This window comes from Chenopodium album, chromosome 20 (genome assembly GCF_948465745.1).
Source record: "Chenopodium album chromosome 20, dcCheAlbu1.1, whole genome shotgun sequence".
NCBI lineage: Eukaryota > Viridiplantae > Streptophyta > Magnoliopsida > Caryophyllales > Amaranthaceae > Chenopodium > Chenopodium album.
The window spans coordinates 2,052,418-2,075,415 of NC_137853.1; the positions used below are offsets into that span (position 1 = coordinate 2,052,418).

Here is a 22,998-nt window from a genome sequence, read left to right on the forward strand (position 1 = left end):
CTTAGTCAATACTTATCCCTTGTATGTATGTAATCATATACTAGAGTTCCTAAGCTTAGCCTAGCTGTATTTTATTCGCCTATTTAAAGGCCTTCAATAGTTATGGGAAATATCAACTCTCCAAATAAATAATCTTTGAGCTTCAAATAAATTGTAGCCAAGCTTCTTTAGAAATTAAGAACTCCCTTTTTTTCCCCTTCTTGTTTACTGCTGCCCCGAATTTTGTGTTTTAGTATCTGTGAAGAAGTCATCACTCCTCACCATTCTGAACACATTTCTGTGTCTAAACTTCTAAGGTTTGTTTCCTTTCTTTCTCGTAGCTGGAAGTTTTGTTCATGATTTGCTTGGTTTTTCTTAACCAACTCTTCAATTTTCTCGTATAGTGCCTAAATTATGTGGTATCATCGTTGCAAAATTGCATCCATTCATGGATGGTCGAAAAGAATTACTCATCTTAGGAGTGCGACAACTGGTACTTACATATATACACCTAAGGCTTGCTATGGTGATTATATGTGTTCTAAAGATAAGAAAAAGCTAGATTTTCCTGTGGCAAAGTGTATTTCTGAAAATTTCGTTAAACCAAAGCACGAGGTAGAGGAATCAAAACTTCCTTACCACTTAACTCCTCATGATCTCGTGTTTCTTCCTTATCACCACATACATTTTGGTCTCCTATTCACCAAACCATCACATATAAAAAATCAAGATTTTTCGATCCAATCTTTCCTTGAAAGTTTAAAGAAATCTCTTTCTCTCACCCTCAATCATTTTTACCCACTAGCAGGTCAGCTTGTCACTGAGGTAGATGAGGACAAGCATGAAAGCAAAGTGTATGTAGATTGTAACAAGGGTCCTGGGGCTAGATTCATTCATGCCACTTTAGATATGACCATTTATGATATTCTCTCACCAAAAAATGTTCCTTCGGTAGTTCAATCATTTTTTGACCTCAATGAAGAGACTGTGAACTACGACGGAAGTTCAAAACCTCTGTTGTCGGTTCAGGTCACTGAGCTACTGGATGGTATTTTTATCGCTTGTTCGGTAAACCATTGTATTATAGATGCTGCTTTATACTGGCATTTTTGGAACATATGGTCTAAGGTACATAGAGGAAATGGTAACCATATGATTTGTGAGTCAGAACTGCCTGTTTACACCCGTTGGTATCCTGATGGATGTGCTCCTGGCCCTTTCCCAATTCCCTTTACTCACCCAGATGAATTTGTAAGAAAATTTGAACCGACTCAACTTAGTGATCGGATCTTTCATTTCTCTTCTGAATCTATAGCAAGGTTAAAAGCCAAAGCAAATGAGGAAGGTTCTGCAAAGAATATCTCCTCTTTTCAGTCCCTATGTGCTCTTGTTTGGAGGTCCATAATCAGAGCAAACGGCCTACCTCAGGATCAAATTATCTATAATCACTTAACTGTAAACAATAGAAGTAGAATAGATCCTCCTTTACCAAAGTATTATTTTGGCAACTTTGTTCGATCTCTGACCACAAGTACTACAGCCGGTGAATTACTTGAAAATAATTTGGGGTGGGCAGCCTCATTGTTGCACCAGTCTGTGGTAAATATGGACAACAGCACTGCACACAACTTTGTCAATGAATGGTCAAAGTCTCCAAAATTCATCTATAATGCGGATTTCCTTAACCGTAATAGTGTATCAGTAGTAAATTCACCCAGATGTGACATGTATGGTAACGAATTCGGGTTGGGGAAAGCAATAGCTTTTCGTTCAGGGTATGGAAACAGCAAGGATACTGGGTTGGTGTTTGCTTGCCCGGGAAGTGGAGGAGGAGCAAGTGTGGATTTAGAAATATGTTTGCCACCTGATTCGATGAATGCTCTTGAATTTGATAAGGAATTTATGGCCTTTGTCTCATTGCCATAGTAACGATTAATTGCTAAGTGACCAAATTAAAGACCAAAAGCCACAGTATTGGACTATTGGTCTTACTGTCTTAGCTTGCAGAAATGTTTAATGGAACTTTAATTAGAATGTATTATCTGGAAACAGAAGCCTAGTTTTCCAATGTGCTTTCTTTTTTAATTATAATGCTTTTTAGTTTTTGACTTTGTGACTGTTTGCTATTGTTTGAGCCATATTGTAACTTCATCTATCTTAATAAACACATTTAATTTGTTAATACATTGGGCCTACTCATGTACAACGCTAAAGTGTATAATTTGAAATGGATTGATGAGATTTGAATTCATGACTTTGTCTAGAAGACTTTAAATGTCATGTTGTTCCAAACGGTATTATATGAACCCGAAATGTATCCCCTAGTATGTCAAGACTTTTCTACACTAGGTCCCAAAACCTCCAAAATTGCTCAAAAAGCGTAGATAAGCCTTCAATTTTGGAATATTTTGACTTTTTTTGGCCCTGAAAAAAAATTGCCGAGATGTAAACCGTGAACAATAATTTCCTTCGGGAGTCCAATTGGGTGGGTGGAACCATTAAATTTGCCTTTAAATGGTCAATTTATGCGGTTTAAATTTGCAACGATTTGATAAACTCAAGCCTACCACGGACGTTATGACAACATATAATGATCATATGTGGTTCCAAAAGGCATTATATTGTCCCGAGATGTATCCCCTGGTATCTCAAGACTTTTCTACACCAGGTCCCGAAACCTCCAAAATTGCTCAAAAAACGTGGATAATAGCCTTCAATTTTGGAATTTTTTGATTTTTTTTGGCCCGGAAAAAAAATTGCCGAGATATTTACCATGGACCCTAATATCCTTCGGGAGTCCAATTGGGTGGGTGGAACCATCCAATTTGCCTTTGAATGATTTATTTATCCGGTTTTAACTTGCACCGATTTGATAAACTCAAACCTAGCTACCACGAACATTAACACAACATATAATGATAATATGTGGTTCCAAATGGCATTATATGACCTCGAGATGTATCCCCTTGTATATCAAGATTTTTCTACACCGGGTCCCGAAACCTTCAAAATTGTTCATAAAACGTGGATAATAGCCTTCAATTTTGGAATTTTTTGATTTTTTTTTGGTCCGGAAAAAAAAATGCCGAGATATTTACCATGGACCCTAATACCCTTCGGGAGTCTAATTGGGTGGGTGGAACCATCCAATTTGCCTTTAAACGGTTTATTTATCCGGTTTTAACTTGCACCAATTTGATAAACTTAAACCTATCTACCACGAACATTAAACATATAATGATCTTATGTGGTTCCAAACGGCATTATATAACCTCGAGATGCATCCCCTTGTATCTCAAGACTTTTCTACACCAGGTCCCGAAACCTCCAAAATTGCTCAAAAAGCGTGGATAATAGCCTTCAATTTTGGATTTTTTTTTATTTTCTTTGACCCGGGAATTTTTTTTTCGAAATGTTTACCATGGGACCTAATACCCTTCGGGAGTCCAATTGGGTGGTGGAACCATCCAATTTGCCTTTAAACGATTTATTTATCCAGTTTTAACTTGCACCGATTTGATAAACTCAAGCCTTCTACAGACATTAAGACAACATATAATGATCATATATGGTTCCAAACGGCATTATATGACCTCGAGATATATTCCCTAGTATCTCAAGTCTTTTGTACGTGGTGATCCATATAATTCATAGTATTGTGTACCGTTGATCCCTATGGTAGAAAGGTAGAATCAGTCGGTCGGGGGCAATGTGCCTTCATTTCCTGAAAGCCCTAAAATATAGAAGGATTTTTTGTGAAAAACTACCTTTTATATACAACTTTTTGTGAAAAATTACCTTTTAAAAAAACTGTTGCAAATGACTACCTCTTAAAAAAAAATGTTGTAAGGGACTACCACTTGCCGGAATCTAGCCGTTGACTCACTTTTCCAGCGTTGACCACCCCACGTGCCGGTCACATGACCTTTAATTTTTTTTTCTTTTTCTTCTATGTATGCACCTCCAAAATTGCCGACTTGCCGTCATCTTCACCACCGCCCCACCACAACAACACCTCAACCCACCACAAAACTTCATTACAGCTACCCTTACACATCCCAAAACCAACCCAACCCCACTTGAAACCGCCTCCACCCCGTTGAATCCAACACAAACCCTCAATCGCTCCGCATTTCCGTGACCCTCAAATAGCAACATCGATAACTTTCTCAATTAAGGAAAGGAAGGGAAGGGTTTTGGATTCAATTCGAGGGGGTTTTGTTGAAGTTGGGTCTTCAATTCGAATTGCTTAGCCAACTTCTTCCCCAAGTCACGGCGACGCAGCGTGCGACAGAGACAGCGGCGTCACAACGAGGTTGTGTGATGCAAATGGTGCTGAATTCGGCAAAACCATGTCGGAAGAGGATTTGGGAAATTAAAGTTGGGTACTTTTGCCGGAACTAATTTCTCCAATTATGACAGTGGTGAGTTTGTTCTTGACTGTTTCAACGATTTTGTCTTCAAATTGAAGAATTGGGAGCTTGTCCATTGGCTTGGAGTTGCAGTATTGGCGGAAATGGTGGTCGCGCCGCCGTTAGATGGAGTATTTGGGCGGGACTGAGGTGGAGGTGACGACGAGGGGGTAGGAGTGGTCGAAAACTAGAAAAAGGAGGAGGGGAGAGGGAGAGGGTGGGGGTGGTTGAAAACGGGAAAAAGGCCGCCACGTGGGGTGGTCAGTGCCGGAAAAGTGAGTCAACGGCCAGTTCCGGCTAGTGGTACTCCCTTACAACATTTTTTTTTTTTTAATAGAGGTAGTCATTTACAACAATTTTCTTAAAAGGTAGTTTTTCACAAAAAGTTATATATAAAAGGTAGTTTTTCACAAAAAATCCAATATAGAATAAAGTTGTGCCTGCATATTCCCCTTAGAATGACTTTTGAACAACTTATTACATACAAGTATTAAGTTTGACATAATATTTTGTAATTAATCTTTAAAAAAATTGCATGGTAGTTTTTAAATTTTATTGGATTAATCACATTATGTATTTTTTATAACATGAATTTTATAAGCAAAATTAATATAAAATTAAAATTGGTTCCCTCCCTTCCTTCTTGGTTCGTTGAGCCTACTAATTTGTCTCATTAACCTCTACAATACAAAAGGATCAATAATTGTGCACCAGAACATAGACTATGATTATTAATCCCAAATCACATATATATAAAACGATTCTTTATTTGTGTCGGTAATGAACTAATGATTATACTAAAATATGCAAGAAGCATGCAGGATTATAATAATAATGATTAATAATATTGATTATGAACTTAATGAGTGATAATATCTTAGAATTATTTTTCCCGCATTATGCATGAAGAGCAACATAACATTTTTACATGTTGGTCTAGCATAGTCAAAGCTCTAACATATTTGTATTATTATTCACGTTGGTCACGTTCAGCTAAAATAGTTTATATTTCCCCCTTGTTAATAGTTTATTAATAGCTTAGTCATACTTATTAATTAACTTATCCATTTGCTTGTATTAGCATATACGACTACTAGACTTTCATACCTTACCCTAGCTTTATTGCATACGCCTATATAAAGCCTTCATTAGTTAATGGAAATATATAAATCATCAATTTTTCAAATAAATAACCTAGATTATTTGTAACCAAATTTCATTAAACCTCTCTAGTTTTTTCTTCTTTGTAGTTCTTCGGAAGCTTGGTGCTTATAGTATTGTATGTTGTAGAACGAACTCATCACTGTCTCACCATTGCAATTTGCAATTGCCGAAAAACTTGTGCATGCGTCTAAGCTTCTGATAAGGTTTGTTTTTCATTCTTATTTAGAAGTTTTGTTTATGTTGTTTTGTTGAATTTTATATTTTTAAACAACCCTTTAATTTTCTCATTCAGGGCATACATTATGTGGCAACATCGCTGCAAAATTGCATCATTTCATGGATGGTCGAAAGGAATAACTCATCTTAGAAGCGTGACAAATGCTGCATACAAATATACACCTAAGGCCTATTACAGTGATCATATGTGTTCTAATGAAATAGAAAATCCAGCTGATTTGCCTGTAGTTAAGCGCATTTCTGAATATTTCATTAGGCCAAAGCACAAGATTGAGGAGTCAAAGCAAATCTATCACTTAGCTCCTCATGATCTTGCGCTGCTCTCTTTCCAATACATACATTTTGGTCTCCTATTCAACAAACCATCACAAACAAAAAATCGAGATTTTTCGATCCAATCATTCCTAGAAAGTCTAAAGAAATCTCTCTCTCTTACCCTCGATCATTTCCATCCACTAGCAGGTCAGCTTGTCACCGAGGTAGATGAAGACAAGCATGAAAGCGTAGTGTATGTAGATTGTAACAAGGGTCCTGGGGCTAGATTCATTCATGCCGATTTAGATATGACCATTTCCGATATTCTCTCACCAAAAAATGTTCCTTTGGTAGTTCAGTCATTTTTTGACTTTAATGAGATGTTGGTGAACTACGACGGTCATTCAAAACCTTTGTTGTCAGTTCAGGTCACAGAGCTACTAGATGGTATATTCATAGCTTGTACGATAAACCACAGTATTACAGATGGAACTTCATACTGGCATTTCTGGAACGTATGGTCTAAGATACATAGAGGAAATGGTAAGGAAACAATATGCGAGTCAGATCTACCAGTCTACACCCGATGGTATCCTGATGGACATGCTCCCGGCCCTTACCCAATTCCCTTTATTCACCCTAATGAATTTCTACGAAAATTTGAATCGCCACCACAACTTAGAGATCGGATCTTTCAATTCTCATCTGAGTCTATAGCAAGGTTAAAAGCCGTAGCAAACAAGCAAGGTTATGCACAAAATATAACTTCTTATCAGTCCTTGTGTGCTCTTGTTTGGAGGTCGGTTGTGAGAGCAAACCGCGTACCTCATGATCAAGTTACGTATAGTCACTTAGCTGCCAACAATAGAAGAAGATTAGATCCTCCTTTACCAGAGTATTATTTTGGTAATTTTTGTCAATTTCTCACATCAAGTACTACAGCAGGCGAGCTACTAGAAAATAATTTGGGGTGGGCAGCCTCATTGTTGCATCAATCCGTGGTAAATTTCAGCGACAAGGATGTACGCAACTTTATCAACTTTTGGTTAAAGTCTCCAGGTACAATATGTAATGAGGATGTTCTTAACCTTAACAGTATAGGAGTAGGAAATTCACCCAGGTTTGATATGTATGGTAACGAGTTCGGGTTAGGGAAAGCAATAGCTTTTCGTACCGGGCATAGAAACACGGGTACTGGGTTGGTGTTTGCTTGCCCGGGAAGCGAAGGAGGAGCAAGTGTGGATGTAGAGCTATGTTTGCCACCTGATTCGATGGATGCTCTCGAACTTGATAAGGAGTTCATGTCCTTCGTCTCATTGCCATAGTAAGGATATATGGGTTAAGGTATGGTCTGTAAACAAAGAATTATGTGCATGTAATGTTTTGTTGGGTAACAGAAGCCTAATTATCCATTGTGCTTTCTTCTCTTATTGTAAATTTTTGGTTTTTAACTTTGTATTGTATTTGGAAGAGTTCTCCAGTTTGAATAATTATGTGAGTTTATCTTCCTTAACGTTTTCGATGTACACGTTCACTTGTCAAAATGTATTATACAAAGTATTATGATAGCCATTGCAAGCGATTAATTTGAGCAAGTCAAAACATTTCACTTAACATATTAATAATAATAATAATATTGAGTTATAATATCTTATAATTATTTTATCCGGATGTACATATAACCCATAAGGGCAGTGATCATTAATTCATTATGCATGAAAAGCCATGTGGCGTTATACATGCTGTTCAGCTACAGTACGTAGGAATTTTCACTCAATGTTTGAAAGTACTCTTACTTAAGATTGAATATATTTTAACTTATAAGAAAAGAGAGGCACAAAAAACCAACACTCTCAATTTTCGAGTATGATCTCCAAGCTAAGGCTTTACTTTAATCAACCAAATTAATTTGTTGACATCTATTACTTACATGCATATACCCGGAGTGAGTATAAATTGTAGAAGGAAGACTAATATATTTAATCCCAGTATGGCCAAAGCTCAAAGCTCTAACTAACATATATGTAGTTCATAGTTTATTAAAAGCTTAGTTATAGATAGTTTTCAAATGACTATATAAAAATATAGCCATTATATTTTTTCTAATCATAGCCATTTATTTTATATGGACTAAAAATGAATCGTTGATAGTGTCAGCTTTTATTTATTTGTATATAAAATTTTGACCCAAAAATTTTAAAAAAAACTGGGCCCTTTCTCTTAATTTCTCTAGTTTGCCGAGTAGTTTTTTTGGCCTTTCTCCTCAATCTTGCTCGAGTTACTTGAAGCCATTGAAGGAAATGGAGAGTATGATTTCCCACAAAAAAACATTCCACATATTCTTCTCTTATTAGTTTGTATACAAATTACGTTACAGAATGAAAATTATTGAAGTCTATAATACATGGAAGAAGATAAAGTTAGTGTTCCGCAAAATAATTATTGATTCAAAATACATACTAGTATAATAGATATTTTCCATCGTAAAGATTGGGGAACTGAAAGATTTTAGCCTTATTTAATCTGGGGTAGATTGGAATAACAAGGACAAGATTGAGGAGCAAACCTACTACTATAAACAAAAGAAATTGACAAACGGCCCGTGAAACTTTTTTGTTTTTTGTTTTTTGTTTTGTTTTTTTTTTTTTTTTTTTTTTTTTTTTTGTCAATTATTTTTACAACCTTAAAAGTAATCTATAAATTTGTCAACATAAACGAATGGTTGTGATCAAGTTTAATATAATGGCTACTGTAGCCACTCAAAGGTAATCCTCGTACGGAGTACTTGGTAACTTATCACTTTGCTTGTAAAAGTATTAGCAATTACTTGCGTCAAAAAAAGTATTAGCAATTACTCCGTAGTAAATGCTGAGTAATAGAGGTTCGTACCCGCGCCTATATAAAGGCCTTCATTATTTATTGCCTTATTGGAAATACCCTTAAAAAAGAAAAAAAACACAAAAAAAAGTTTTCCAAAAAATAACCAAACTTCATTAAAGCTTGTATTTTAAGTATTGGGGTACTGTAGAAATCATCACTGCTCAGTGCTCACCATTGGAATTGCCGAAAAACTTGTGCATGCGGCTAAGCTTCTAGTAAGGTTTGTTTTTCATTACTCCGTAATCCGTATTATTTAAAGTCTTGTTTATGATCAATTTGCTTGAATTTTAAAATTTTTAAGAAAATATTTGTTTTCACCATTAATAAGCACCACTCTTATTTTTACAACTTTAAATTTTATTTTATTTTTTTACTACTAATGAAACACAAAAATATACAAGTAGATTTTAGTTTTTTTTTTTTTTTTTTTTTTTTTTTTTTTTTTTTTAGTGAGCCCACTCTCTAACTAATTGTTTTTTCTTCTCAATAATTTACATGCCGAAAGATATTACGTCAAAATTTTAAATAGGGGACATTTTAGCTCTAAAGAGTCCAAATTGAGCTCACAATTGACAAAAAAGAAATAACGTAAATTCCTCGTTTGCGTGTCATTAATTTTTTAAATGCAAAAATTGTTCGGGTAAGGTTTTGAGGGTTAATTTATTTCTTACAGATCTAATAAATTGAGCTCAGAATTGATAAAAAAACGTAAATGCCTCATTTTGTATGTCCTATAATGTCATTTCGAACACGTAAAATAAGGCATACTTTTTTTTTTCAATTTAGAACTCAATTAGACCCTTAAGAGTTAAACCAACCCCCAAAACTCTTTTTTTTTTCCTGATGACGGGGACCCTCAAAACTTTACCCGAACAATTTTTGTAGCAAAAATATTAGTGACCTGCAAATCAATACATTTCTTGCGGAAAACAAGACAGTTACATTTTTTTTTTTGCCGATTTCGAGCTGAATTTGGACTCTTAAGGATTAAACTGAACCTTGGCCAAAACCACAATAGATTAGTTTTTGACACACAAAAGGAGATTAAAAAATTAATAGCTGAAACTAATGGAACCCTAACATAAAAGGTTTATTGCTAGCGAAATCTTTTTTGATAGATAGTAAAAACCAAAGTGGTGCTTTTTAGTAGTAGTAAAAGTCAAGTTAAAGTTTTCTACTTTTGACTTACCATTCAATTTTCTCATTCAGTGCCTACATTATGTGGTATCATCGTCGCAAAATTACATCAATTCATGGATGGTCGGAAGGAATTAGTCATCTTAGAAGCGCCACAACTGCTACTTACAAATATACACCTAAGGCCTACTATAGTGATAATATGTGCTCTAAAGAAAAAGAAAATCCAGATTTGCATGTAGTAAAGCGCATTTCTGAATATTTCATTAAGCCAAAGCATAAGATTGAGAAGTCAAAGCAAATCTATCACTTAGCTCCTTATGATCTTGCGTTTCTCTCTTTCCAATACATAAATTTTGGTCTCCTATTCAACAAACCATCACATAAAAAAAATCAAGATTATTCGATCCACTCGTTCCTAGAAAGTCTAAAGAAATCTCTTTCTCTCACTCTCGATCATTTCTACCCACTAGCAGGCCAGCTTGTGTCCGAGGAAGATGAAGACAAGCATGAAAGCGTAGTGTATGTAGATTGTAACAAGGGTCCTGGGGCTAGATTCATTCATGCCGATTTAGATATGACCATTTCCGATATTCTCTCACCAAAAGACGTCCCTTCGGTAGTTCAGTCATTTTTTGACTTTAATGAGAAGTTGGTGAACTACGACGGTCATTCAAAACCTTTGTTGTCAGTTCAGGTCACTGAGTTAGTAGACGGTATTTTTATAGCTTGTACGGTTAACCATAGTATTACAGATGGAACTTCATACTGGCATTTTTGGAATATATGGTCTAAAATACATATAGGAAATGGTAAGCATACAATATGCGAGTCAGATCTACCAGTCTACACCCGTTGGTATCCTGATGGACGTGCTCCCGGTCCATACCCAATTCCCTTTACTCACCCTAATGAATTTTTAAGAAAATTTGAACCTCCACAACTTAGAGATCGGATATTTCATTTCTCATCCGAGTCTATAGCAAGGTTAAAAACCGTAGCAAATGAGGAAGATAATGCTAAAAAATTATCTTCATATCAGTCCTTGTGTGCTCTTGTTTGGAGGTCGGTGGTCAGAGCAAACCGCGTACCTCATGATCAAATTACGTATAATCACTTAGTTGCGAACAGTAGAAGAAGATTAGATCCTCCTTTACCAGAGTATTATTTTGGCAATTTTTGTCAGATTCTCACATCTAGTACTACAGCAGGCGAGCTACTAGAAAATAATTTAGGGTGGGCAGCCTCATTGTTGCATCAATCCGTGGTAAATTTCAATGACAAGGATGTGCGCAACTTTTTCGACGTATGGTCAAAGTCTCCAAGTATAATATGTATTGGTGATGTTCTTAACCGTAACAGTGTAGGAGTAGGGAATTCACCCAGGTTTGACATGTATGGTAACGAGTTCGGGTTAGGGAAAGCAATAGCCTTTCGTACCGGGCATGGAATCAAGGGTGTTGGGTTGGTGTTTGCTTGCCCGGGAAGTGAAGGAGGAGGAAGTAGTGTGGATCTAGAAAAATGTTTGCCACCTGATTCGATGGATGCTCTCGAACATGATAAGGAATTCATGTCCTTTGTCTCATTGCCATAAAAAGGATCGATCTACATATACTGAATAATGCGCCAAGCTACCAGGCCAAAGAAAAGAAGCATTGGGATGTTCTGTTGGGTAAAAGAAGCCTAGGTCTCTAACTCTCTACTATGCTTTTTTCTTTTTCTTTTTTTTTTTTTTGTTAATTTTTTAGTTTTTAACTTCTATGTATTGTATTTGGAAGAATTCTATAGTCTGAATAATTTTGTGTGTTTGTGTTTATCTTTCTTAATGTTTTTGATATACACATACACTTGTCAAGATGTATTTACAAAGTATTATAGTAACCATATAAGCCATTATAAGCAATTAATTTGAGCAATTCAATTATAAACTTCGTATAATACTAACAAAATTAAGTGTTGACTCACTTAGTAAGTTTCTTACCTTAGATCTTAAAGGTTTAGGGTTCAAGTCTTACCAAGTAAGGATATTTGGGGTATGAATTCCCATACCATCCCTTCTATTCTCAACTTCCCACGTGTCAAATCCACGTATGCCGGACAAATTAGCTAGTATATTCCTTTGAAAGGCAAGAATCCCAACATTTTTACGTTTATTTAGAGTGAGATGAGCACATAAAGGTGGCAGCTGGCAATTCATATGCTAATTAACTGTAAAATGCAAACTTCAAATTTATTTTTTCCACTTAAGAAATTGCCATGCTGTACATCATGGCGGCTATAGAGTCTATTATTAAAAGCATAGTGCATGTTAAAAATTAATCATCCACTCAATCTGCTAAAAGTCAAACACACCAAAAAATTGAAAGATGAATTCTTCTAACATCAAGCACATTTCCGAATGCTTTGTAAAGCCAAAATATGTGGTTGAAGAATCAAAACAACCATATCATCTTGCTCCTAAGGATTTATCCTTGCTTTCTTTCCATCACATCCAAATCGGTCTCATGTTCATCAAACCAACCCATCTACATGATCATCCAGAGTTTTCGATCCATTCGTTCCTTGATAGACTTAAGGACTCTCTTTCTCTCACACTCGTTCATTTTTACCCACTAGCGGGTCAACTTGTCTCAGAAGTAGACGAAGACAAGCATGAATGTCGAATCTATGTGGATTGCAACAAGGGCCCTGGGGCTAGATTCATCCACGCGACTTTAGGTATGACTGTTTCTAACATTCTGTCCCCAAAGGACGTACCTTTGGTAGTTCAATCATTATTTAACCTCAATGAGGAGGCTATGAACTATGATGGTCACACAAAACCTTTGTTATCGGTACAAGTCACAGAGCTCCTAGACGGGGTGTTTATTTCGTGTTCCATAAATCATTGTATTGCTGATGGAACTTCTTATTGGCATTTTTGGAACAAATGGTCCGAGATACATAGAGTGAACGGAAATAATCAAAATTGTGAGTCACGTCGTCAACCAATAATCCATAACCGTTGGTTTCCCGAAGGATATGGACCGCCTATTACCCTTCCCTTTACCCACCCAGACGAATTCATTAGAAAATTCGAAGCTCCTCAACTTAGAGATCGGTTTTTTCATTTCTCGTCCAAGTCAATAGCAAGACTTAAAGCCAAAGCCATTAATGAAAGTAATAACAATAAAATCTCATCCTTTCAGGCCTTGTGTGCACTTGTTTGGAGGTCAATGGTTCGAGCAAACCGACTACCTGATGATCAAGTTGTCCACAACGGTTTACTTGCTAATACTAGGCATAGGTTAGATCCGCCTCTACCTGAATTCTATTTCGGAAACTCTATTAAATCGATTAGTACGAGTACTACAGCTGGTGAATTACTCAAAAACAATTTAGGGTGGGCGGCGTCATTGTTACACCATGGGGTGGCAAATCTGAATGACAAAGTTGTGCGTGATTCAATCAATGAATGGTTGCAATCTCCTTATTGTTTACATCATGCAAAGCTGTACAACTATAACACGACAACGATTGAGAGATCGCCTAGATTTGACATGTATGGCAACGAATTTGGTCTAGGGAAAGCAGTAGCAGTTCGTAGTGGGTATGCAAACAAGGCTATTGGTGTAGTATATGCTTGTCCGGGACACGAAGGGGGCGGAGCTGTGGATCTTGAGATATGTTTGCCACCTGATTCGATGAACGCCCTCGAATCAGACCAAGAATTCATGGCCTTTGTATCTTTGCCGCAGAAAGGATATGTACACAACAAATTAAAAGAAGCAAATAATAACAATATTATGTCTTATTCAAGAACAAAATAAAGTTTGATCAAGTGGTCTATCTTAGTCTCTCTTCTTGTATTGATCACTACCCAATGGTTATGGTTTTTGTATTGTATGTTATATTTCCTCCGTTTCATTTTAGTTGTAACACTTATATATATATTTTGAAAATTGTTAATTACTTGCAATATTTTTTATTATTGACATTACTTTGATTTCTCTTAATATCTCTGCTATTCACATGGATTCTTCTTATTTTTGTCTCTATATCACTCCTCTTTAAAAACTGCCTAGGACATCGTAAAATTAAAAATATTGCAATAAAAAAAAGGAAGGAAGTAAGAGATTGTTTCCTATTGTATGTTATAAGAGAGGGCTGGGATCACCAATTTCGTGGCAGGTTATGATATTTGATATGTACTTTTTCTGGACTTTTATGACTAGCAATTTACTACAGTACTCTATGTAATGTCTGCAGAAATTTCCAGTTATTTGGCCATATCAATGGCGACTAATATACATATTTATCATTTGATATAAGGAGTACTTTTTTTTGTCATCATATTTCTTATATATGGCTTGATTTGTACTCCCTCCGTTTCATAATGATGTTCCTGTTTTGCAAATCGATGCAAAATTTTACCCATCTTTAACCGCAAATATCTTTAATTTCACACTAGCAAAAATTTTAAAAGTTAGATATTAATAATCTACTCACCAAGACGAATCAAACTAGATCCCACATGACTATATTTGCTCTTATAGATTAAGAGAAATTTAGAAGATTCTCTCTTTTTTAAAAAAGTCAAAGATTCAAAACAGGAACATCATTGTGGAACGGAGGGAGTAACACAGTGCATATTCTAGTACAAGTATTTTTTATAAAGATAAACCAACATACATTTATTTCTCTATCAATGAAAGGGTGTGCAAACCAACAATTTGATACTCCGTAAAAGAAAAGAGAGAGAATCATAGTCATAAACAAATTATTCCAACACTCAGATTATTTGTATTTAGTCAAGTTGACATTTACTAAATTAATTATGTAGACCTAATTTAAAAATTGCCAAACTAATTAATTATGTTTGAGATGGTTAATTAAAAAAGCCCTTTTAAGGGCGTGTTCGGCACTAGCTTTTGAGTAGCTTTTAGTGGTTTGACTTATTCAAACCACTACATAGAAAAAATTATGAGTGTTTGGGAAAGTAGTGGTGGGGGTAGAGTTTAGTGGTTGAAGTAGCTTTTGTGAAAAGTTAACATTATTAACTTTTGTGAAAAGCTAGGTAGCTGTTGAATTTTCTTCTATTTTTTTAGAATTTTAAAGTTAACAGCTACTTTACCAAACACTCATACTAAATTATTTATTTTCACAGCTAACAGCTAGTTCACAGCTAACAGCTACATATACAGCTAACAGCCACCAGCACAGCTAACAGCTACCTCTACAGCTACATTTTGCCGAACACGCCCCAAGCTGGACACATGTGAAGAATCATCCATATATACGGATATACCCCCTTGATCATAACCCATGCATTTTCAACCTAAGCTAAGCTACTAATTAAAACTAAAACACACCAAAAAACTTGTAGATGAATTCTTCTACCCTTAACAACATTTCCGAATGCTTTGTGAAGCCAAAATATGAATCAAAACATGCGCCTTATCATCTTGCTCCCACAGATTTATTCATGCTTTCTTTCCATCACATCCAAGTCGGTCTCATGTTCACCAAACCTTCCCATCTAAACGATCAAGAGTTTTCGATCCATTCGTTCCTTGAAGGTCTTAAGGACTCTCTTTCACTCACCCTCGTTCATTTCTACCCTCTGGCAGGTCAACTTGTCACGGAGGTAGATGAAGAAAGGCATGAATGTCGAGTCTATGTAGATTGCAACAAGGGTCCTGGGGCTAGATTTATCCACGTGGCTTTAGATATGATCGTTTCTGACATTCTCTCCCCAAAGGACGTACCTTATTTGGTCGTTCAGTCATTTTTTAACCTCGATGAGGAGGCTGTGAACTACGACGGACACACAAAACCTTTGTTGTCTGTCCAAGTCACCGAGCTCCTAGATGGGGTGTTTATTGCGTGTTCCATAAATCATTGTATTACTGATGGAACTTCATATTGGCACTTTTGGAACAAATGGTCCGAAATACATAGAGCTAACCAAAATAATCAATATTATGAGTCAATTTGTCTACCAATCCAGGCCACAGACGTTGGTTTCCCAATGGATGTGAACCCCCTATTGCCCTTCCCTTTACCCACCGCGATGAATTCATAAGAAAATTTATACCATCTCAACTTAGAGATCGGATCTTCCAATTCTCATCTGAGTCTATAGCAAGGTTAAAAGCCATAGCAAATAAGGAAAGTAATGCCGAAAATATTTCTTCCTTTCAGGCCTTGTGTGCACTTGTTTGGAGGTTAATTATTGGTTGGTGCACCCGGGTGCACCATGCGCATGGTGCACCCGATCAAAACGACATACGCCAAAACATAAAACGCAGACCCCTCGCAAAGTAAAAAAGGCGGAAAGAACATTAAGAAGGATTGTAAAGAACATGGGTTAATAAAAGAACATAAAGGGTTTGATAAAAAGAACGCGTGAAATGGAAAGGTGGAGTAAGTTTTTTTCGGATTTTTCGGAAAGTAACTGACACATGGCCCACCTTTTTGGGTAAAAAGAACATGTAGCATAAAAAGAACATCAATATTTAAAAAAGAACATCTATCATAAAAAGAACATAACATATGAAAAAGAACATGTATCATAAAATGAACATATACACTATGAACATGACCAAATCAATAAAATAAAGAACATGACAATTACTAAAAAGAACTTCATCTTCAACGTCTAGCAATTATATCAAAAAAAAATATAATAATAAAATAAAATAAAAATTAAAAAAAAAGGACATGTATCATAAAAAGAACATGAATATTAAAAAAAAGAATACGTATTATAAAAAGAACATGAATATTTTAAAAAAGAACATGCATCATAAAAAGAACATAACTCATATGAAAAAGAACATGTATCTTAAAACAAACATATACACTATGAACATGACCAAATCAATAAAGAACATGTTAAAATAAGGAACATGACCAAATAAAATAAAGAACATGATCAAATAAAATAAAGAACATGACCAAATCAATAAAATAAAGAACATGACCAAATAAAATAAAGAACATGACCAAATCAATAAAATAAAGAACATGACCAAATATAAAAAGAACTTCATCTTCAACGTCCAGCAATTATAAAAAAAAAAAAAACCTATAATAAACAAATAAACAACACAATTACAATCAATTGAACAATCAATCAACTAAATCTACAATCAAATTCATCAAATTCAACCTAATTTCTCATAATTTCACAATTCATATAATCAAAACAAAAATTCAACAAAAATTACCTTCGTCTCTGTTTACGATATTTTCAAATTCACCTCCATTATCTTCATCATCATCATCACCATCGTTATCATCAACAAATCTAGCATCAGAATCATGTCGAAATTCTGATTGATACGCCATTAAAATTGAGAAAATTGCTCTGAAATTCTCTGAAAATCGCCGATAATTTCTCTCTCTAAACTTCTCTCTAATTTTCTCTCTCTAAAATATTTGAAATAATGGAAGAATGTAGATGGAGTAATTTTGGAAACTAATAATATGGAATGTTGCAGCATCAATTTCACCCAGGTGCACCATGTGCATGGTGCACCCGGGTGTATAGTACTAATTGTCGATAATTAGAGCAAATCGACTACCTCATGATCAAGTCATCTATAGTGATATACTTGCCAATACTAGGCATAGGTTAGATCCACCCTTACCCGAATTCTATTTTGGCAACTCTATTAAAGAGGTCAGTACAAGTACTACAACTAGTGAATTACTTGAAAATAATCTAGGGTGGGCGGCATCATTGTTACACCACTCGGTAGCAAGTCTCAATGACAAATTTGTGCGTGATTCAATCAATGGATGGTTGCAATCTCCGTTTTGTTTACATCATGCTGAGCTATATGACTATAACAAGGTATCAATCGAACAATCACCAAGATTTGACATGTATGGCAATGAGTTTGGGCTAGGGAAGGCGGTAGCAATTCGTAGTGGGTATGTAAACAAAGCTATGGGGGTGATATATGCTTACCCGGGACGTGAAGGAGGCGGAGCTGTGGATCTCGGAATATGTTTGCCACCTGATTCGATAAAATGCTCTCGAATTAGATGAAGAATTCATGGCCTTTGTATCATTGCCGCAGTAAGGATTTTACTACGTTCATTATGTTGACAAAGTGAGAAATTTGTTTGTTAGACCATGTTTTATGAGTCCTTTTTTGTTAATATTATCATTAATGACTATACTGTGTTAATGTCATAGATTGATTCTCGAAGAAGGAGCCCACATGAAGGTACTATCTTATTATTCAAGTACACATTTGCATATACTCTAGGACCTTATTATTAACAAATACATACACGTTCCAAAAAAATTTTAAAACATTTCTCCATATACAATAATATAACTATAAGAAAAGTTGTTTTACAAAGTACTAAAACATTTCATAAGGATATGTTTGAATTTCATCAAAACTTAGCTTATTAGATCCCCAATGGTCCCATAGCCTTGGCCCTTTGTCTAAGAATAACCTTCTGGAACTTTCCAGTCGATGTCTTCGGAATTTCATCAAATATGACAGTCTTAGGAGCCATGAAATGAGGCAAATTATTACGGCAAAACTCAATGATCTCATCCTCGTTTATCTCGTATCCATCCTTTAGCTTGACAAACGCGCAAGGTGTCTCACCCCAGTGATTATCAGGCCTTGCCACAACAGCTGCCTCAAGTATAGCTGGATGACTATATAGTACCGTCTCCACTTCAATTGTGCTAATATTCTCTCCACCGGAAATGATAATATCCTTTAAACGGTCCTTGATTTCTATGTAATTGTCGCGGTGTTTTACAGCTACGTCACCAGAATGAAACCATCCTCCTTTGAGAGCTTCCTTTGTTGCTTTTAAGTCCCTCAAGTATCCACTCATTACTGTATTTCCTCTAAACATTATCTCCCCCATTGTTTTACCTATTCATGCAAATTAAAATTAAAATTTTGCCTCTAAAATATCACACGTAAAAAAGTTGCATTGCAACACATTAAAAAAAAGGTTGTTAATATAGCAATATTACCATCAGCTGGAACACTTTCCATAGTGATAGGATCTCTAACGTCAACATCTTCTAGCCCAAGATGTTGTACACCTTGTCTAGCTTTGATCCTCGATTTCTCGATAGGATCAAGAGAATCCCACTCGGGATTCCAAGCGCAGTATGTACCCGGGCCATAAGTCTCAGTGAGGCCATACATGTGAATAACTTCGAAGCCTAATTCTTCCATCTTGGTTAGTATTTGGGGTGGCGGGGGTGATCCTCCGGTTAGCACCCTTACCTTGTTTGGAAGTGTTCTTCGGTCACAAGTAGGGGTGTTCACGATCATGTTTAAAACGGTAGGAGCTCCACCAATGTGAGTGATATTGTGTTGGACAATGTTATCAAATATGGCCTTAGGGGTGACCTTTCGAAGGCATATGTTCGTGCCACCTTGGGCCGCCACACCCCACGTAAGGCACCATCCATTGCAATGGAACATAGGGACGGTCCAAAGGAATGTCGGCCTTGGACCCATTTCATGAACCAAAAATGTGGAGATGTCATTGATGTAAGCCCCTCGATGATTGAAAACAACTCCTTTGGGACGAGATGTGGTGCCTGAGGTGTAGTTGACGCTTATAGGGTCCAATTCATCGATGGGCATTCGAGATTTGAATTGACCGTCCCCTTTGGCTAGGAGATTCTCATATTCATAATCATATCGAACATTCTCATGTTCTTCAAAATCACCGGGACCTTTGATGAGGACAACCAATGGTAATTCTGCCCCGGATTTTGACAATAGATGGAGAGCTTCTGAAGCAGTGTTAAGTAGTTGATAGTCTACAAATAAGACCTTAGCTTGGGAATGATCAAGAAGGGTGGAGATCATGGAGGAATCAAGGCGCGAGTTAAGAGCACAAAGAATAGCTCCGGCCATTGGTGCTGCAAAATGTAGCTCATAAATAGCAGGCACATTCGGAGATAATGTTGCAACCTGCTCAATCACAAAATGGAAAGGATAACGAGTCAAGCTAATTGTTTAACAGTTAGACACCTAAATGATTATGAAAGTCTAAAAAGCCATTGCTTGTATATTTTTTTTCTATGTATAACTTATAGTAAAAAACTCTAGTAGTGACTAATCTTGTTAGCCAACGGATAAGAGTTTCATGAAAGTGATGAAAGAAATAAACAATCTAATACATACGTATATGTTTGGACCAATTCATATAAACTTCCATGTTTAAATTTATTTAGTATCCAACGCGAGATTTGTTACAATCAAGCTATTTTAATACACAGCTAGAGCTAGGTAAGGTGTGTTAACTGTGCTAATTAGTCCAAGTTCACATGTCATATTCTAATAAGTGTTATTTATCCGACGGTCCCACATAAAAGGAGTTCATTGCATCTTATATAAATATGTATATTGACTTGTAAATCCTCGAATTTAAATAAAATTATAGAATATCAAAATTTGAGTAAAATTTGCCAAACACATGATAATATATAACAACCTAATTATTTTTTAATCAAGGTGTTAAAAGCAACTTAAAACATACAAGATGGCCAGGAGAAATACGAAGGTGGGTGGTGAGAGCGGAAGCAAGTTTGAGACAACGCCGATAAGTCTCACTCCAAGTGTAGCTAGAACCACCATAGATAACGGAAGTATCATAGGGAAACACCTTGGCAGCGCGTTTAATAAAGGTGATTGGGGTCAAAGGAGTGTAATTAGCCGGACATTTTACTAAACCATCCACCTTTCTCCATGAACCTCCCTCTTCCACACCATCTCCACCAAACGAGTCAAGAGAAACACGTATTCGTGATTTTGGTGGTGGAGTTAAGAAGACTCTAGGGGCGCACACACCCACAAACTCACGCTTATTATAACATGTGAAGTTTAGAATCATTATTGTATAATTTGAAGTGGCTCAAACGAAATTTTGAGATGGTATGAAGATGATATATTATGACAAATATGTATAAGAAGGAAGCTGTAATTACGTAACGAATACTTCATATAATAAATAGTGGGAGCTTTGATTAGTATATTTATTTATAATAATTAATTGATTACTACCCGATTAATACAAAGAAGACTTTTACGTAAATTTTAATTAATTATAAGTTAGCTCTATATATGATTAAATGGTAGGGGTGATAGCCAAATTGATTACGCTAAAATGTTTGATTAAGTAGTATAAAATAATGGTAATGTGGTTTCAGTTTCAATGACAACTAATTTTCTTTGAATGCTAAACATAATGAATTAAGAACGGGTCTATTTCTATACCTACCAGTATTTGAACATATGAGTGGCAAATAAATTAAAGTGTGCGTGTGATTGAGTTGCGTGATCCTAGCATTGTAACAATTAAAAACTCGCCTAGTTGTGACATGTATGGTAATGAACATGGCTTTTCGTATCGGTTTTGGGAACAACGCTAATAGGGTGGTGTTTGCTTGGCCAGGGTGTGGAGGAAGGAAGTGAAGAGTTGATCAGCCATGAATGGGAAAAAAGTTGAACCGTAAATTGGACCGGGGTTTTGAACCCGACGTGAATCGAACACGCAACCTTCTGATCTGGAGTCAGACGCGCTACCATTGCGCCACGGATCCTTTTGACATTCTTTGACAGTTTTATAATTAGGACTTTATCTTCGGCAAATCTAAATATCTAATCCTTTTTATTTTTGTAATCTACTCTGTATGACAGACTGACAGTTTATCATGTATTCATGTGTGAGAGAGGGGCTTGTAATTGGACTCTTAAGATTATAAAAATGGGCTTATTAAAATTTTCTGGGCTGAATTTTGATACTACTGTCTTTGGGCCTTTGATCCAAGTAGTTCAGGCTTATAGAGAATTCATCTCATGTGTCTGCGATAGTAGAATGGAAGCACGTGGGCCTAAATGGGCAGCCACGTATCTTAAGTCTTAACAATCGAAATGGACGCTGATAAGTGATAGTGATAGTTGTCTTGTGCGATCCGATTCGGACACCCAAATTGACACCTTTAACCGTGACCATGAAATATGTTGTACATTCCCCCCCCCCCCCCCCTAAATTGGAGAGAAATGGTTGTTGGAAAGTAATCTTTGCATCTAAGTTTTCCTTTTTTTCTACACAATCTCTTTGATTGTTGCTCAGAAGCCAGCCTAATCTGAAGACTTGAACTTATTCAAAGTCATAAACTTTGATTTATACTTTTAAAACTTAAAAGAGTGGTTGGTAGAACTTACCAGTACAAAGTCTATTCTTGTGCATTATTAAAAACTTTGGTAAACAGTCTGTAGATTCTTTACATTTACTCCACATGAAAGAATTTTATTGGACACTCAAATAACGAATAGTATTACATTGGGATTAAAAAGTTAACATATGACTTGATATTCAACTACTCCTTGCATTATTTTTTTTTTTTTTTTTTTTTTTTTTTTTTTTTTGAGTGAGTAATTATAATTTATAAGACAATAACATAAACAAGATTTTGTTTCACCACTTTGTTATGATTGACATAAGAAAGATAAATGAAATTAACAAACAAGAATGAGAGAGATATGTCCACATATAGTCGAAAATAGACCCAAAATTAAAATACCGTACTCCATATAATAATTACTTTGTATAATTTTGTAATAGTCGTTTGAAGGAGACAAATCGATTGAAAACATACTAACACAATTAAATATTACATACTTCATGAAAATTGAAATTCACCCAAAGTCCACACATATTATAAATTGATGGGAGTACTTGGGGCACGATGGAAAGTGAATAAAAAATAAAAATAAAAATCTTAGGGATTGAATTACGGAGTACTTATTACTAAAGAGAGGGTGTAGTTGACCTGATCACTTGAGGCATCCACATCACCTCCAAAACTACAAATGTCGTCATTGCTTAGTGATATTCCAAAAAGAGCTATTTCCAAGAAAGCAGCAACACAACTTACTCCATTTTT

At 35.8% G+C, this 22,998-nt stretch overlaps 4 protein-coding genes, 1 non-coding gene and 1 pseudogene across 8 annotated transcripts; 4 read left to right on the top strand and 2 right to left on the bottom strand.

Annotated features, from left to right (window-relative positions):
* Window positions 1-393: 393 nt before the first annotated feature.
* Window positions 394-1,905, top strand: LOC145599127 (putative acetyltransferase At3g50280). The gene has a single exon (XM_081655537.1). The coding sequence runs from the start codon at window positions 394-396 to the stop codon at window positions 1,903-1,905; it is 1,512 nt and encodes a 503-aa protein (XP_081511663.1).
* A 3,952-nt stretch (window positions 1,906-5,857) lies between these two features.
* Window positions 5,858-7,372, top strand: LOC145599131 (uncharacterized). The gene has a single exon (XM_081655542.1). It carries the CDS (start codon window positions 5,858-5,860, stop codon window positions 7,370-7,372), a length of 1,515 nt encoding a protein of 504 aa, XP_081511668.1.
* A 1,450-nt stretch (window positions 7,373-8,822) lies between these two features.
* Window positions 8,823-14,016, top strand: LOC145598639 (uncharacterized). 4 transcript variants are annotated; one of them, XM_081655018.1, is made up of 2 exons: window positions 8,823-9,147; window positions 11,273-14,016. In XM_081655018.1, exon 2 carries the CDS (start codon window positions 12,431-12,433, stop codon window positions 13,871-13,873), a length of 1,443 nt encoding a protein of 480 aa, XP_081511144.1. In that variant the 5' UTR covers window positions 8,823-9,147; window positions 11,273-12,430; the 3' UTR covers window positions 13,874-14,016. The 4 variants fall into 4 exon arrangements, with proteins under 4 accessions (XP_081511144.1, XP_081511145.1, XP_081511143.1 ...); XM_081655019.1 differs by having other exon boundaries at window positions 11,276-14,016; XM_081655017.1 differs by having other exon boundaries at window positions 8,834-9,147; window positions 10,137-14,016.
* Window positions 14,017-15,429: 1,413 nt separating this feature from the next.
* On the top strand, window positions 15,430-18,136 carry LOC145599134 (putative acetyltransferase At3g50280; annotated as a pseudogene).
* Window positions 18,137-18,278: 142 nt separating this feature from the next.
* Window positions 18,279-20,971, bottom strand: LOC145598600 (putative CoA ligase CCL13). The gene is made up of 3 exons (XM_081654975.1): window positions 20,589-20,971; window positions 19,063-20,020; window positions 18,279-18,958 (listed from the first exon to the last, which is right to left on the bottom strand). The coding sequence occupies exons 1-3, from the start codon at window positions 20,940-20,942 to the stop codon at window positions 18,474-18,476; spliced, it is 1,797 nt and encodes a 598-aa protein (XP_081511101.1). The 5' UTR covers window positions 20,943-20,971; the 3' UTR covers window positions 18,279-18,473.
* A 608-nt stretch (window positions 20,972-21,579) lies between these two features.
* TRNAW-CCA (transfer RNA tryptophan (anticodon CCA)) lies at window positions 21,580-21,651 on the bottom strand. Its single transcript has one exon. It is a non-coding gene; the product is annotated as a tRNA-Trp (tRNA).
* Window positions 21,652-22,998: the final 1,347 nt, after the last annotated feature.

What these genes read in the sequence shown, in the direction of transcription:
- LOC145598600 (XM_081654975.1), bottom strand. Translation starts at nt 20,942, where the DNA reads ATGATTCTAAACTTCACATGTTATAATAAGCGTGAGTTTGTGGGTGTG. An exon ending in GTATTTCTCCTGGCCATCTT is followed by an intron (nt 20,021 to 20,588) that starts GTATGTTTTAAG and finishes GTGATTGAGCAG; the next exon opens with GTTGCAACATTATCTCCGAA. An exon ending in GGAAAGTGTTCCAGCTGATG is followed by an intron (nt 18,959 to 19,062) that starts GTAATATTGCTA and finishes TTGCATGAATAG; the next exon opens with GTAAAACAATGGGGGAGATA.
- LOC145599127 (XM_081655537.1), top strand. Translation starts at nt 394, where the DNA reads ATGTGGTATCATCGTTGCAAAATTGCATCCATTCATGGATGGTCGAAA.
- LOC145599131 (XM_081655542.1), top strand. Translation starts at nt 5,858, where the DNA reads ATGTGGCAACATCGCTGCAAAATTGCATCATTTCATGGATGGTCGAAA.
- LOC145598639 (XM_081655016.1), top strand. Translation starts at nt 10,147, where the DNA reads ATGTGGTATCATCGTCGCAAAATTACATCAATTCATGGATGGTCGGAA.